The sequence below is a fragment of the Lactuca saligna genome, chromosome 6 (assembly GCF_052625555.1).
Source record: "Lactuca saligna cultivar CGN05327 chromosome 6, ASM5262555v1, whole genome shotgun sequence".
NCBI lineage: Eukaryota > Viridiplantae > Streptophyta > Magnoliopsida > Asterales > Asteraceae > Lactuca > Lactuca saligna.
Genome location: NC_136422.1, coordinates 104783510 through 104798304, shown reverse-complemented (window position 1 = coordinate 104798304; position 14795 = coordinate 104783510). Strand labels below are relative to the sequence as shown.

The window sequence follows — 14795 nt, the reverse complement described above, 5'->3', positions numbered from 1 at the left end:
AGCTTTAAATCCCTTTAGCCTTGTCCCATAACAACCTAGAAGCAACCCTTAGGACCTATAACACTTATACAAAGTGTTTACATGTTCCTGAGTGTCTCAACTTATTTTATTAAGTTATTATTTGGCTAATTAGTTATATATATGCTCATTATATGATAACTAGGCTCGTGCGTGTGAACAAGTCTCCGTTTGTCACCTAGCATGGTATCCGATACTTCAATCCAATCCACTCACCGCAAGTGAGTTCATACCCATTTAATTAACCTTTGAAATGCTTTTAAATGTTTTAAAATACTTTATGGGGGGAATACAAGTTAAATACTTATAGTTATTACATCAATCACATGTGATTACATTAATCACATGCGTTTAATAACTAGAAAACCAATGATTTTATCACTGTTCAAACTATTTATCAAACTATTGTACTTCAAAATGTTTTACAAACTCTTTTACTTATCAAATGCTTTTATTAAACTTTGTTTTACTTCTTATAAATTACATGTCCATATACGTATAGATATATAAGAAATGTTTAAAGGGCTTAGGAAGGCCATCCGTCCTATTTCCTTTTTCTCGATTTGGATGTGGTCTGGTGGGATTTTGGGTAACCGTCCGAAGGTCGTTTCAATATTTGTTATATATCAAATATACATGTATAGACATAAAAGTACTTCCATATTCATACTTATCAGTACATCATCAGTAAGTTACCATCAGGGTAACATAGGATCATACTACTACAATTTCTAGATAAATGAGTCAGTTCATTCATGAGTCAATACTTATTACTACGAGTACTTATACAACTATACTAGAAAGAGAACATATACAACTATACTAGATAGAGAACATATAAAACTATACTAGAGGAAGAACATATACAACTATACTAGAACAGTTCATTACATTACATATACAAGAACACGTTAACAATTGTGATCCACTGTATCGGAGCATGCCTTAAATGTCATGGCCCGAGTTGTAGCCAAAATTCTCTTGGAGGGAGAGCATGAGTTTGCGTATAGATCTATACTGAATTGACTATCCTACACCTTGCTGCTAGCTACAGCCGGACCTGCAGGTCTACGGGTGCCAAACGTCATTCCGTTATTACGACCATTCATATGTCGTTGTTACCAGTCGATAGTATGGTGCAACTTATCACATGATACCTTAATATAAATTCGGTTTAAGGTAGTTAGTACAACAGTAGTTCCTATAATACAACACTACAGTACTACAATAATTTACCCATTACATACTTTTAGTGATTGTTTCACTTAAACTTTAATGTAGAAACTATATTTTGTGAAATGATAGTTACACCTGGGAAATTACACACTTTTACAACAAACAAGCATACAAAACAGTTAAGCCTTGGTAGAAGGCTACTTTAATAGAAAATATAGGTTTTTCTGAGAGATTCAAACATGTACAAACACTTACAAACAATTACTTACATTTTACAAACTTACACTTGAGACATGTTCAAACATTTTTGGATGACAAATACCGACACTAAAATACTTATGAACTCACCAGCTTAATGTTGATAAACTCTTTCAAAATAACTTGTATTCTCAGGTCATCAGTAGACAGGTATCGAGGCCAGCTTTTGAGAAGATGGAGCGCATCCAAGACTTATCTTATTATTTTGATTTACATTATTTTTGGTGTCTATAACTGTACAGAACACGCTTGTATTAAAATTATATATTTAATGCAATGGATGATGTTGTTTGCTTATTTACATTTACTGTGTTGTGATACTTTACATGACGTCCTCCACCCCAGAACGTTTCCGTCGTTCTTGGTTTTGGGGTGTGACAATTAATGATCCATGGTTTATGGGTTATGGATGTAACCACTTGGAGCTCCATGGATAGTCCATGGGAGTTACAAACCCATGGGTCATGAGAAATGAAGAGTCATGACAATTATGGATCTTCATACTGAAACCCTAATTGTTACACCACTAAAAAAGGGACCCTTTGGCTAGCAAAATCGGCACCTTGTGTTACTAGAGAGGGCATAACCAATTTTGAGTGCAAGAAGTATTCTCTCAAGTTATTCCAAGTTTTGTGGTGTTGTGTGAAGCATTTGAGGCATAACATTTGGGGTGCTAGGCTCAAAAATTCTTGAAGGAATCCAAGCAACAACAAGGTATGTATATCTACTAGTTTTTATGTTTCATATATTCCCCATGCCATGCTATTTAGGAAATAACCTTGAAAAAGAAATTTGCATGTATATAGAGAAAATATAGATTGAAGGTTATTAGGGTTGCATGTACACTTAAGGAGTGTTATAATGCTCAAAACCCATCACAAATGACCTTAGATTATCAATCAAGACCGTACAAACTCGACGAGTCACCTCGATGACTTGGCGAGTAGATGTTATCCCGGGAAACTCAGCGAGTCACTAGTTGTACTCGGCGAGTTAGGGTCAACATGGATTGTAGACTTGGTGAAATGACTGGATATTGTGTGACACTTTTTAGGCAGTTGTGTGGAGCAGCCCGTAGAGTAGATTTGGTCGCAAAGTGTCAGTTCAACATTCGTGACAGGTGAGTCTTCTCACCATACCTATGGGTCTAAGGCACCAAGGCTGGCCCATTATGTGATTATGATATATATGTTAGACATTATGTGTTTTATTATGTGATTGGATGTAAGACCATGTGGGGTAGCCCATGGCAGTCCTAGGTGAAGACCATGTGGGGTAGCCCATGACATTGGATGTAAGGCCATGTAGGGGAGCCCATGGCAGTCCTTGGAAAAGACCATGTGGGGTAGCCCATGACATTCTCACAGGTTTCATGTATGCATGGCTTATGTGTATGTGTGTAACTTTTATGGCTATCAGGATATGTTTTGTGTGTATTGTGTGTGGTATGCTCTGGGGAACTCACTAAGCATTTCGCTTACAGGTTGTTGATTGTTGCAGATACTTCGGAGCCTAAGGGCAAGGGCAAGGCATGATGACGCGGCGCGTACTCTACCTCTCTTTTGGATGTTTTGGGACTCTCTGATGTTTTCAGAAAAAGACAACAATGATGTAATGAATGTGATTTGGAAACAAATGTTTTGAAAACCTATGGAATGTGTAATCGGTTGATTAATTAAAACGAAAAAATATTTCTTTGTAAAATTTGGGTTGTTACAGGTATAAACTAACTTCGGTTTACGGACTCTACCCTTCATTGTTTTATTTTGAGTAATAAAACTACTTTCATAAATACACTCATAGTAATCAGGGATTTCTAAACTTGCATCTCTACCTCTAGGATGGTTAACCTGTTTTTAGGGAAAAATATGGGATTTTTCCCAGGATAACGCCGACATTTCTAAAACTGATGGTTTATTTTCTACTAATAGATACTCTTTCAACACTACTTTTCATAAAAAAAAAATATGGGATTTTATTGAGGAACAATTTTCAAAAGAATCAAAGAACATTTTCCACCAAAACTAAATGCTTATGAACTCACCAGCTTTATACTAATATTCTTTCAAATTACTTGTATTCTCAGGAAATCAGTAGACAGGTGCTTTTTGGATTTAGAGGAGCCGTAGCAATAAGAGTCATGTTTTTATATTCTACACACTTTTGGTGTAATTAAAAAAAGATTCATACTGATGTAAACATTTTTCATATATATATATATATATATATATATATATATATATATATATATATTCATTATAATGGTTCTGTTACTATGATTGCTATTATACAATGGTTGTGATGCTAAACATGACGTCCTCCACCCTGGAACGATTCCGCTATCTTGGTTTCGGGGTGTGACAAAGAGAGAGCAATGTTTTGTTTACAATTTGTAAATACTTAGATGGACCGGAGAGAGAGACAGATAGAGAGAGAGAGAGAGAGAGAGAGAGAGAGAGAGAGAGTCATTCAAAGCAATGTTTTGTTAATCTTTTTCCCCTATGGTTTTTTTTTTCTTTTCAATCTTTGCAAGATGATTATTTGGTGTTAATAAAACTAGTTTATGTTATTAAAAGTTAATCTTGTGTTTTTGAATAATAACCCAACACTGACATAGCCTATGTATTAAACGGGTTGTAGGTATGCCAAAAATATTTCATATGGGTTATGTACTCTCCTGAATTGAGTGTAATTCTTGATTAAGCCTACTTTAGCCAAAAACCATCACATAACTTCCTTAGTACTTCCATAATGATATGCCATGATTGGAATGAGGTCGATTGAATAATAAACTAGGTTTAAGACTGTATTTATTTTATAAGAACTTGATTAATGGTTTAATTATGAACCATGGATGGTTAAAAGGGCTTCATACAACTCTTGAAAGGAAAGTAGAGTACTTAGAAGTGCTTAGAAGATTTGATGTGAGTTTATGTCGTTAACCTTACTTTGATATTTTGGTTGAATTGATTTCTTATATTATTCTTTTTATGAAGAATGCATTTTCTATATCTATAACTTGTGCATTTAGTGAAATCTATTTTTAGAAAGAGCTTTATTCATTTTGGAAAAACCTTATTGTTTTGGAAATGTTTCGTGTGTTGTTGTTTTTTTTTTTTTTTGGTTTTTTATGTAATTTGCCTAATACTAAATACCTTTTGTGGCTTGATTAATAGGTTCAGTGAACAAAGTGTCAAAGTCACTAAAATGATGTCGGTCCATTCTCATGCAAATTTACGACAAATCATCAATTTGGTGGTACGTTGGAGTTCTCTCGAGAGTCCATCTAAGTATTTACAGATTGTAAACGAAACATTCTCTCTCTCTCTCTCTCTCTCTCTCTCTCTCTCTCTCACAATAAAATAAGATTAATAGAAAGTGACTAACTTTTTATCTCCTCAAGATTACCTTAACTTTCTATTTTCTCAATTTAACCACATGTGAAAACATAAACAACTAGTGATTCCCATAATAACCTTTTTAACCCTTCCTTGCAATATTTCTATCCATTTGGTCTAGAAAAAGTTTATTTTATTAAGTCTTAATTCACATTTTGACCAAATTCATTATTTAATCTTATGGTTTTTGCCTTCCAATTAATAATAATAATAATAATAATAATATTATTATTATTATTATTATTATTATTATTATTATTATTATGTTCCATTATTTTTTATTTAATTAAATAATTAATTTATTTTAACAAAATTTTAATTTATTCCTAATGGAGATGTTACACAAGTACACACTAGGTGCCGGCTTGTTTTTCTTTTTGCTTTTGTTTTTTTTAAAAATCCAGTAATATGTGGATAAATTGCTGCTCCATGGAGTAAATGTTGTCAAATGTCTTTTATTCAGTAAATTGTTGGAAAAAAGCAAATGATTCATATTAGGGGCTCGTGTGGTGATTCTTCCACAAACAAATTTTTATACATCCACTGAAGTTTATATGCATCGACGATTATACCCTTGTGTTAATTCCCTGTTTCAATTATAATTATTGAAGAAAGAGAATACAGCCAGGGAAGAGACAGAGAGAGGTGAGTGCAAAAAAAGGTACAAATAAGTATAATTATCAGTGAATGAATAAAAATTTGTCTGTGGAAGAATCATCCCCCTTACTTTTAATAGCTGAAAATTTTCCGTGGAAGTTTTTATGGTCTAAAAATTACGTCTCATCATTAAATTTTTTTAGCAACACCCTAAAATTACACGATGTAGTACAAAATAAACACTACCCCTTGAAAGGAAAAGTGTGTGCAATAATCACGTTTCATGATCATATCATAACTAGATCAAATTCATACTTCATAATCAATTCCAAAATAAATTTAATACATATCAAAATTTGTCATGTCCACTTAACCAAAAAAAAAAAAAAAAAAAAAAAAAAAAAAAAAAAATAGTGTTCTTACTTCTTCATCTACTTGGATCTTCACTTCGGCTTTAGCAATCATTCACTGTTACAAAAAAAAAGTATTAGAACTTTTGTCTGAAAAATAAATGATATATGAGTTTACTACATTACAAACCCACCATAAAGTAGAAAACTATAACCATAATGATTTGTTTAATAGCGCATCCTACTTTCATTCTTCCTATTAGAGCATAAATTTTTGGAAAATCTACAAATATCCATTGCTATGATTGGGTAGATTTTTAAAAGCATAATGTCCTAGTTAATAAGAAAAATTGAAAGTATGATGTTGTAATTGGTATATTTTCATCGCTTTAATAAGAACAATGTTGTAATCGAATTAAATAAAAGTAGGATGTTATAATTAACAAATAAATGAAGGTACATTACTATTTCTTGCATTTATCCCTAAAACCAATACGAAATTCAGATCTTGCAAATATTGAAATTGGTCAACTCTAAAATCAACTTTATAACACCCTATATCATAAAAAGAAATTTTCAAACGACAAACCATCATATGTATAATATGTGGAATTTTGGAATTCTAAATGACTAAATCAAGATCACAATTAGGTCCATCTTTAGGCATCTCTATTACCCAAACATCAAAACCACAATTAAAAAGGATGAAAAAAAATTCTGTTAATACCTATCATGGTTGGAAAAGAGCTTTGGAACACTCCAGCTTTAACAGCACACATCAGCATACATTAAACCTTTAAGCGTTTTCTAGAGGCAAAAACAAAGAGAAACAGGCACCATAATCCAACAACTAGTAAGTAACACAATCAAAAAATTTAATATAAAGAAAGAATTAAAAAAAAAACCCGAAATCAACAAAACCATCATTTTTCGATTCACCGTCCAAGACTTACCAAAAAAGTATCTTTGCAGACGGTCTATACACAGACTGGGAGTTTTGATTCCAATGTGGATGGACACTGGGCTTTATGTCACAGGTCAACAGTTTGTTGGAAGAATAACCCTTTTTACATAACTATCAAATTTTCATTCAAACTGTTTGTTAACTTCACTTAACGTATCCTTCGTTGTCGGCAAAAAAGACTCTTTTCCATTTTGAGTTTTTTTCTCCTCTTTCTGGCCTCAGCTGCAGCCGCCATGTCACATACTATTTTAACTGGAACTTGATGATTTTTATGCACAATTTGCTTGCTATCAGAAAGTAGATTGCCCGGGGAAGAAGAAGACTCTACCGGTTTTTCATTTAGATTAAAATGGGGATGGTTTTGATTATTATTTTGGAGAAAAGGAAAAAGCCAAGGGTAAGGGAGTACAATCATTGGAGGCCATGTGAAAGGGGGAAATGATGACTGATTATACATCATAATCGGAGAATTTGTTGATGAAGAACAGTAAGGATCTCCATACATCTTCGTTATCTTGATCATCTACAAGAAGAGACACGTATTAGATGTAGTACTTGGTGTAAATTTTTAGGGGTTAATTGCAAGAAATAGGAACATACTATTGTTTATTTGTTTATTATAAAATTCTACAAAAAATCATAAGTACAATGTTTTAATTGAAAAAAGTTTCGATAATAAACATAAATATGAAAGTAGGTTGATGTTTCTTGCATAACCGTAATCTTAATCATATTTTTACCTTTGCTTTTAAGCATTCGTTTGTAACCTTCAAAATGTCCAACTCTTTTGAAGCCATCTCCTTTTTCTAATAACAAATGGGAGGTAAATTTTAGATTTGTACACTCCAAGCTTTTGGGAACACAAAATTAGGCTGCTAAAAATGACAGATTTTGTTCGTAAAATATCATCCAAGGTATGAAATTGGGCAAAATCCAAAATAGCATGAAGTACTTTCATCACGTGATCTAACCACAAAAGTAGATATAATTTTGGGGGTGATTGAGATTGCTTATTTCAAACGCTTATTAGTAATAAACACTTTTTAGTTGTTTGGATGAAATAATAAGAAAAAAAATAATGGGCCCAAATAAGAAGTTTTTGATAATTTGTTATCTTCTAACTTATTTGAAACTCTTTATTATAGATGAAGGCCATAATAGCCATTTTACCATTTTACCCCTATTTCAATCATAAAAATAAAAATCCTATATATATTGCAACAACCTAGTTTTCTCTTTTCATCATTAATATATAACACACACACACATATAAATATATATATATATATATATATATATATATATATATATATATATATATATATATATATATATATATATATATATATATATATATATATATATATATATAAGGAAGGGTTATTTGGAAAACAAAAAAACCCTAAAAATCATAAAAATGTATAAAAAAATACCAAGACATCACAAAATTTTTTTTTGAATTTTTTTATCAAAAAATCACAGCATTTTTTACAATTTCGCTGAAAAAAAATTAAAAATCAAATTTTTTTTTTTTTGTAAATTTTTTTTTCAAAATTTTTTTTTCAGTGATTTTGACTTAAAAGTTGCGATTTTTTGACAAAAAAAATTCAAAAAAAAGTTTTGTGATCTCTCAGTATTTTTTTTATGCATTTTAATGATTTTTAGGGTTTTTTGTTTTTCATAGAACCTATATATATATATATATATATATATATATATATATATATATATATATATATATATATATATATATATATATATATATATATATATATATGGGAAAAGTGAATATACCCTTAAGGGAATATAAACTTACGTCCCAAACTCATAATAATACGTCGTTTTGTTTGATATATTCGTTATAATATTGTTAAACTTCAATCATTAACTTGATTTATATTCAATATTTTTAAATTTTCACTATTATCTTCCTCTTACATCACATCTTTTTGTCGAACACTTACTAGGTTATATATTATTGTTGAAAATAACAATTATGTAAGAGGAAGATAAATATGAAATTTATAAGAATCTTTGAAGTTCAAGTTAAAAGTTGAATTATAAGAACATTGGACAATTACAATGTTTATATATGATACACAACGATGTAGTATGGTAAGTTTGGGTACCTAAACTTATATACCCTTAAGAGTATATTCACTTTTCCCTATATATATATATATATATATATATATATATATATATATATATATATATATATATATATATATATATATATATATATATATATATATATATATATAAGGAATAGCATGCAGTATCTACCAATTACTAAAAAACAACTATCACTTATTGTGTTTTGATACCGAATAAACTATTCCAAACATTATTTAATAAACAAAAATTTGGTACCGCATAAGCTCATAAACATTTTTTTATAAGAAATCATAAGTTCTTTAACAATTAACTAACTTTGAAATATTAAGATACCGTTTATTTTTTTATATCAATTTAAAAAACAGAAAACAGTTTATCAACTTAATCACTAGAGCCATTTTCCATATTTTTAAACCATTAGATTATTATTATTATCATTATCATTACTAATATTATTATTATTTTATCTTCACATTTTTGTTTTGCTGAGTTTATTAAACATAATTGATGAGATACATTTACTAGGGGACAAGTGTGTGGGGCTATTTTAAGAAAGATTTGTGCAGGAAGTGGGGACAAAATTTAGATTTGTAAGGTCCACGATATTAATGTTAGGAACGTACCAAAGCATACTATAAGGCTATAAATGCAAAACTACGCTACTTAAAATGACAAATCCTTGTCATAAATCCAAAACATGAAATTTTAAAGAAAATAATGCAGGAAAAAATAGACCAACCCTTTTCAAATTTTTGTTCTCCCATGCTAGATCACCAGCTTTTCTGGCCAACTCCTCATATATGGCCTTGAAAATTCACCATAAATTAAGAGAAACCTCAGTAATGTAAAAAGAATTTTATCTACCATATATATTATCTTACATAATAAAAATCTCGAAATAAAAGTTTTAAAATACAATACCTGCCTCCTGCGGATTGTTTTTCTAGCTGACTCTCTGTTTGCTAGTACTCTGCGTATCTTACACGCTTCCTTTTCCGCCTGTATCAAAAAAGTTCTAGGCATAAACTCCTAGTATAGGAGTTTCAATTTAAGAGTTTAAATTTCAATATATATTTAGCTACTGTAAACAAAAAAGAAAAAAAAATTATAGTCAGGCCCCACTTAAGTATTTTTTGGGTAAGAGATTCAATATCATCTTACCAAATATTTCTGGTCTTACTAAATGTCTCTACTTATCTTCCTATGGCACTATAGGAGAAAATTTTATTACCTTTTTGGGACTCTCTTTTTGTGAAAGAACCCTAAAGACCCCAAAAAGGGCAACATATTTATTTTTTATTTTTTTAATTTCTATGTTTTTTTATATACAATGACCCATTAATTATGGTTCTGGATTCTTATACTAGTCATCTAGCTGTGTAGATAAATTTCATTTTGGGATAACCCATTTTTGCACGAAAATAAATAGAGATAGACATACAACTAAAAAGGAGACAGATCTTGTTACCTCGGTCAAAGTCCTTCTATGTCTCCTGCCACCTAAAGTTGAATATTTTGTGGAATAAGAAACATTTGACGCAAGTTCTGTATTCCATTCATTGTTCACCGGTTTTTCAGCCCAGATGCATGTCTTCTCCGATTGCTGACAAAAATAAATGAGGTAACTTTTTATTAATATAGAAGTCCATCTTTTACTTTTTTTTTTCTTTTGGAAAATTACAAACGAATCAAGTAGAAGCTACTCGCAATATTTCATAGAGTACCCGGTTTGATCTTTTACTTAATGCAAGTTGCAATTAATAAAATATTGAGAAAAGACAAGGACCTGTTAGTGACTTATATTGACACCATAAAGATTGAAGAAGACAAATGATAGTTACTATTTGTTGCATTTAAAATACGTATGGATTGTATAACATATTTATTGAATTGGGATTGTGACAACTTGAAAAGATAAGGACCTTTCATTCATTTATGTGCCCCATTAGACTCGATGTTGCATTTTTCAATTGCTATACAGCTTGTCAAAATTGACCATGCATATAAGAAACAATAAGTAAAGTGAACGATGTGATTTGTGAAGGTGATGGTAAATACGAAGTAACAATTCAAAACACTAATAGAAATTAAAAGTTAAAACACCATTATTACATGGCCATCGATGAAAATTAGGTTAATAAGAAACCTTATCGACATTGATGGGACGCTTCGAGGACGATTCCATTAAGTCAAAACACGAGTTACCAGCGTTTGATTCGGCCTTGACTCGCTCGCTAACCGATTCACCAACATGACCTAACGCCGCCAACGCCTCAGCCGCTTCCAACATCCGGTGATCTTCCCCGGCATTTTCTGAACTCGATCCCTTAATCACCTCCATGATTAGTCAATACCACCAGTTGAGTGGGGAGGAGCAGAGAGAGTGAAGAAGCCATGTTAGTAGTCGCGAAGAAGGGAGAGGTAGAAGGTGACACGTGTCATGCCACATCATGTTTGGCGTCTTATAAAAAATAGTTAATGTATGAAAAAAGGACACGTATCATTGAAGTATAGGCCATGTTGGCAATGTGAAACTCGCGTGATGTGGAAGAAAGGTAGCGGTTTTGCGGTGTGGGATTGGGTGTCTGTGGAACGGCGCATGCAGTATCATGTGGACGGCTTTCGCCTTATTTTGAAACAAGTGGACATACGACTCACCGCTACTTAATATTGTATGTTCATAAATATTAAAAACTATATTTTAATATTTAGTTTTTAAATCTTTGGATTTCTAATAACTTATTTATTGGTAGATTACTTTTTCAATTAATTGAATTGTCATGTTATACTTTATATCATTTAGTTGATATTCATTGTATCATATGTTATTTGCAATGGAACCGAAAGTTTACCAAGTTTAAGCATATGTCAAATACATCTGATCGAAGGAGGAGTGGGATATAAACTTGTTACTTTGAATGTATATAGGGATATATGTATTGATTTCGTAGGTGCTTGGGGGGTTGTCCCAAAAAGAGGCTGGTATTTAATACGATCTATTTATTACTCGACATTTTGGAATATATGGTTGGCTAGCAATGAGAAACTCTTCAACAAAACAAATGTTTCTCCTAAAAACGGCAGATTTAATCATACTATAGGTGGTCAAATGGTGCAAATATAGGGGCAATTTGAAAACATTTGGATGGAATGGAGTTGCTCTCCTTTTTTTGCTAGCTGTTACATGCTCCTTTCTCTCATTTTGTTGCTGTAAATAGTTTTGCTCTTTTATTTTTCTTTTTTCCTGTACTTCTTTGTAGCAATTGCTATTGGTTTTGGTTTAATATATATCATTTATTCGCCGTTCAAAAAAAAATCATCTGATCTTTTTAAATCATAATGAAATTAGTATTGTTCATTAGTATATGTTTAAAATTGTTGTTTTTGTTTCACAATATATGTTTATCAAGTTCACATTGTGTATGAATGGAAGACTTAAATGTTAATTTTATGTTCACGTTATATAAGTTATGTCGCACCCATGATGTAATTTAATTGTTTTGTAGAACTAACATAGATCCATGTTTTATCATTGATAGAATATAAGTAACTGTTAATGATTAGGTTATGTGTGGTACCAATTACCACGTCTTATCATATTTTCGGTCTGCCGTATTAGCGTTACTTTATTTTCTTCTCACCCTCCTCTCACTCCACAAAATTAATAGAAATGGTACCATACTTCACCATATTTTTGTTTGTTTTGATTAGAAGTATAAAATGTAATTTGATAAAATGTAATTATATGAAATTAATAAAATGAAACTATTTCATTAATTAAATAATACATACTAAAAAACATAAGTAAATAAAACATAATAGAAACATATTAGAATAGTACATCACACCTAATCATCGTCGGTCATAACGTCATCGTAATCCTCACCCGAATCATCTACAAACATATATGAATCGTCACTTGTATCGTCATAAAAATCGTCGACATCGGGATTTACTTAAGAATTAAAGACATTTTCCACCGAATCAACAAGAAGGTTATTGTGTCCAACTTAGTCGTATACTTCCCTTTCTTTACCATGTATTTGGGCGTACCATTATTCATTCCTTCAAATGTTGGCAAATTCGTACTTTCATTGTAATGACAAATCATCTTTCCCTTATCTTCTATAATCATATTATACAATATGATGTATGTGTACATCAGACTACTTACTCTTTTTTCGCTTGAATGATCGTGTTGGTACTGAGAGTACCTGCCAACGTCTCTTTAAAACATCAAAGGCTCGCTCAATATCCTTCTTAACTGATTTTTGGGTTGACTTAAACTTTAATCGCTTTTCTTCGTATGGATATAAAAATAATTTCACAAATGTAACTAACTCATGATTTATCTCATCAACAAGGTAATACTCACGCTTGTATGATGCCTCATTTGCTTCAAACAATACATTATATAATTTCCCAAGGTAGATGTCTTTGAATATCAACGATTGATCTAGAACATTGATGTCGTTGTTGGCACCTGTTGGACAAAAAATATCGAATGACTATGGATTACACAAGCTCTTGTTTATGTAAAAGAAAATATTGCAATGAAACTTGTTTTAAGGGTTGACTTTTTTCATATGACATGTGTCTCTCATATCTTAAACTTGATTTTTAAAGATGGCCGCAACATGGTTAAAGAACTCATTAATAGTATTCGAGGTGTTAGGAGTGTTGATGTAGCACACATATGTGACATCACCAATTTCACGACATTTTTAAAACTTTTTGTTTATTTTTGTTTAAAACATATGTTATTGCGGAATTTTCCCAAAATATCTTTGACATGATATAACATCAACATCAAGGCATATTAGAAGATTTATATTTAAAAACTTGGAATGTTATAACTCATACAAGAACATAAGCATAAACAGAGACTTACAATATCTTAATATACTAAAGATCTACATCTCCTTAAATATCTCAATAGATAATTACATTATCTATCGGTACCTTCATATCGCTACTTGTGATACAAAGAAACTAAGTGGGTCAGGCTGGGAAATCTGATGAGATACATAGGGTTTTCAACCCACAATATTATAATTTTTAATTATATATTCTTCAGCATTCAAATAACCCAATTACACCATTCTCGTTATCATCACTTTCTAGTCTTAGTAAGATGATATCGAGAGATCTTTCCTAAAGGATATTTGTCAGCATGCATAATAACATTTTGGGTTAGCACAACAATACAAAAGTACTTGGATAGATACGACAGTATAATAATACTTGGATAACACAACAGGCACAACAGTAAAATAGTACTTGGATAAGCACGACAGTAAAATAGTACTTAGATAAGCACGACACACACGCCAGTAGAATAGTACTTGGATTAGCACGGTAGTACAAAATTACTTTGGACAACACAGCACGCCGACAGTACAATAGTACTTTTGGGTAGGAACGACAAGTCACAGCTTATTATTTTGCACAACTTTCACTAACCTATCACGACCACTAATTCACACAACCCTATCTGTAACACCATGTTTCAAATCGTTTCGTAATTTGGGGTCGTGACCCGAAGATCAGTTATCATAAGGCTTCTGGTCTTGGGGGAAAGAGATATTTAGACCCCTTTTGGATGTGGGTAATGTATATTAGGTGATCCGAGAGTTCGAGTGGTGCTTTGGAGCCCGAGGGTATAACCGTAATGTGATAGTTCGGGCCTTTTATAAATTTTGGATTTAAGTTTGGTGAGTTTTAAGGAAAATGAGAGTTGATTGGGTTGTAGAGCTTCTCAACACCTTTCCGTGGGTATAAATATCGTCGAAATCAGAGTTGAAACGAAGAAGTTATGATCGTTTGAAGTTAGGGTAATTTTGGGTTGAGTCATGTATATTGGGCGTACTCAACATGTACGTTGGGCATACTAGCCACTAGGGCATCCCTAGTACG

General features: G+C 31.6%; 1 protein-coding gene across 2 annotated transcripts; it reads right to left on the bottom strand.

The window, feature by feature from the left end:
* Positions 1-5718: 5718 nt before the first annotated feature.
* LOC144999994 (uncharacterized) lies at positions 5719-11518 on the bottom strand. 2 transcript variants are annotated; one of them, XM_078959133.1, is made up of 8 exons: positions 11026-11518; positions 10348-10482; positions 9801-9908; positions 9619-9684; positions 7502-7567; positions 6751-7284; positions 6525-6604; positions 5719-5915 (listed from the first exon to the last, which is right to left on the bottom strand). In XM_078959133.1, exons 1-6 carry the CDS (start codon positions 11218-11220, stop codon positions 6910-6912), a joined length of 945 nt encoding a protein of 314 aa, XP_078815259.1. In that variant the 5' UTR covers positions 11221-11518; the 3' UTR covers positions 5719-5915; positions 6525-6604; positions 6751-6909. The 2 variants fall into 2 exon arrangements, with proteins under 2 accessions (XP_078815259.1, XP_078815260.1); XM_078959134.1 differs by having other exon boundaries at positions 9801-9878.
* Between the last annotated feature and the right edge of the window lie 3277 nt (positions 11519-14795).

Coding starts and splice junctions, on each gene's coding strand:
- LOC144999994 (XM_078959133.1), bottom strand. CDS start 11,220: ATGGAGGTGATTAAGGGATCGAGTTCAGAAAATGCCGGGGAAGATCAC. Junction 9,685..9,800: donor AAACAATCCGCAGGAGGCAG/GTATTGTATTTT, acceptor TGAATTTTCAAG/GCCATATATGAGGAGTTGGC. Junction 7,285..7,501: donor ACGAATGCTTAAAAGCAAAG/GTAAAAATATGA, acceptor CTCTTCTTGTAG/ATGATCAAGATAACGAAGAT.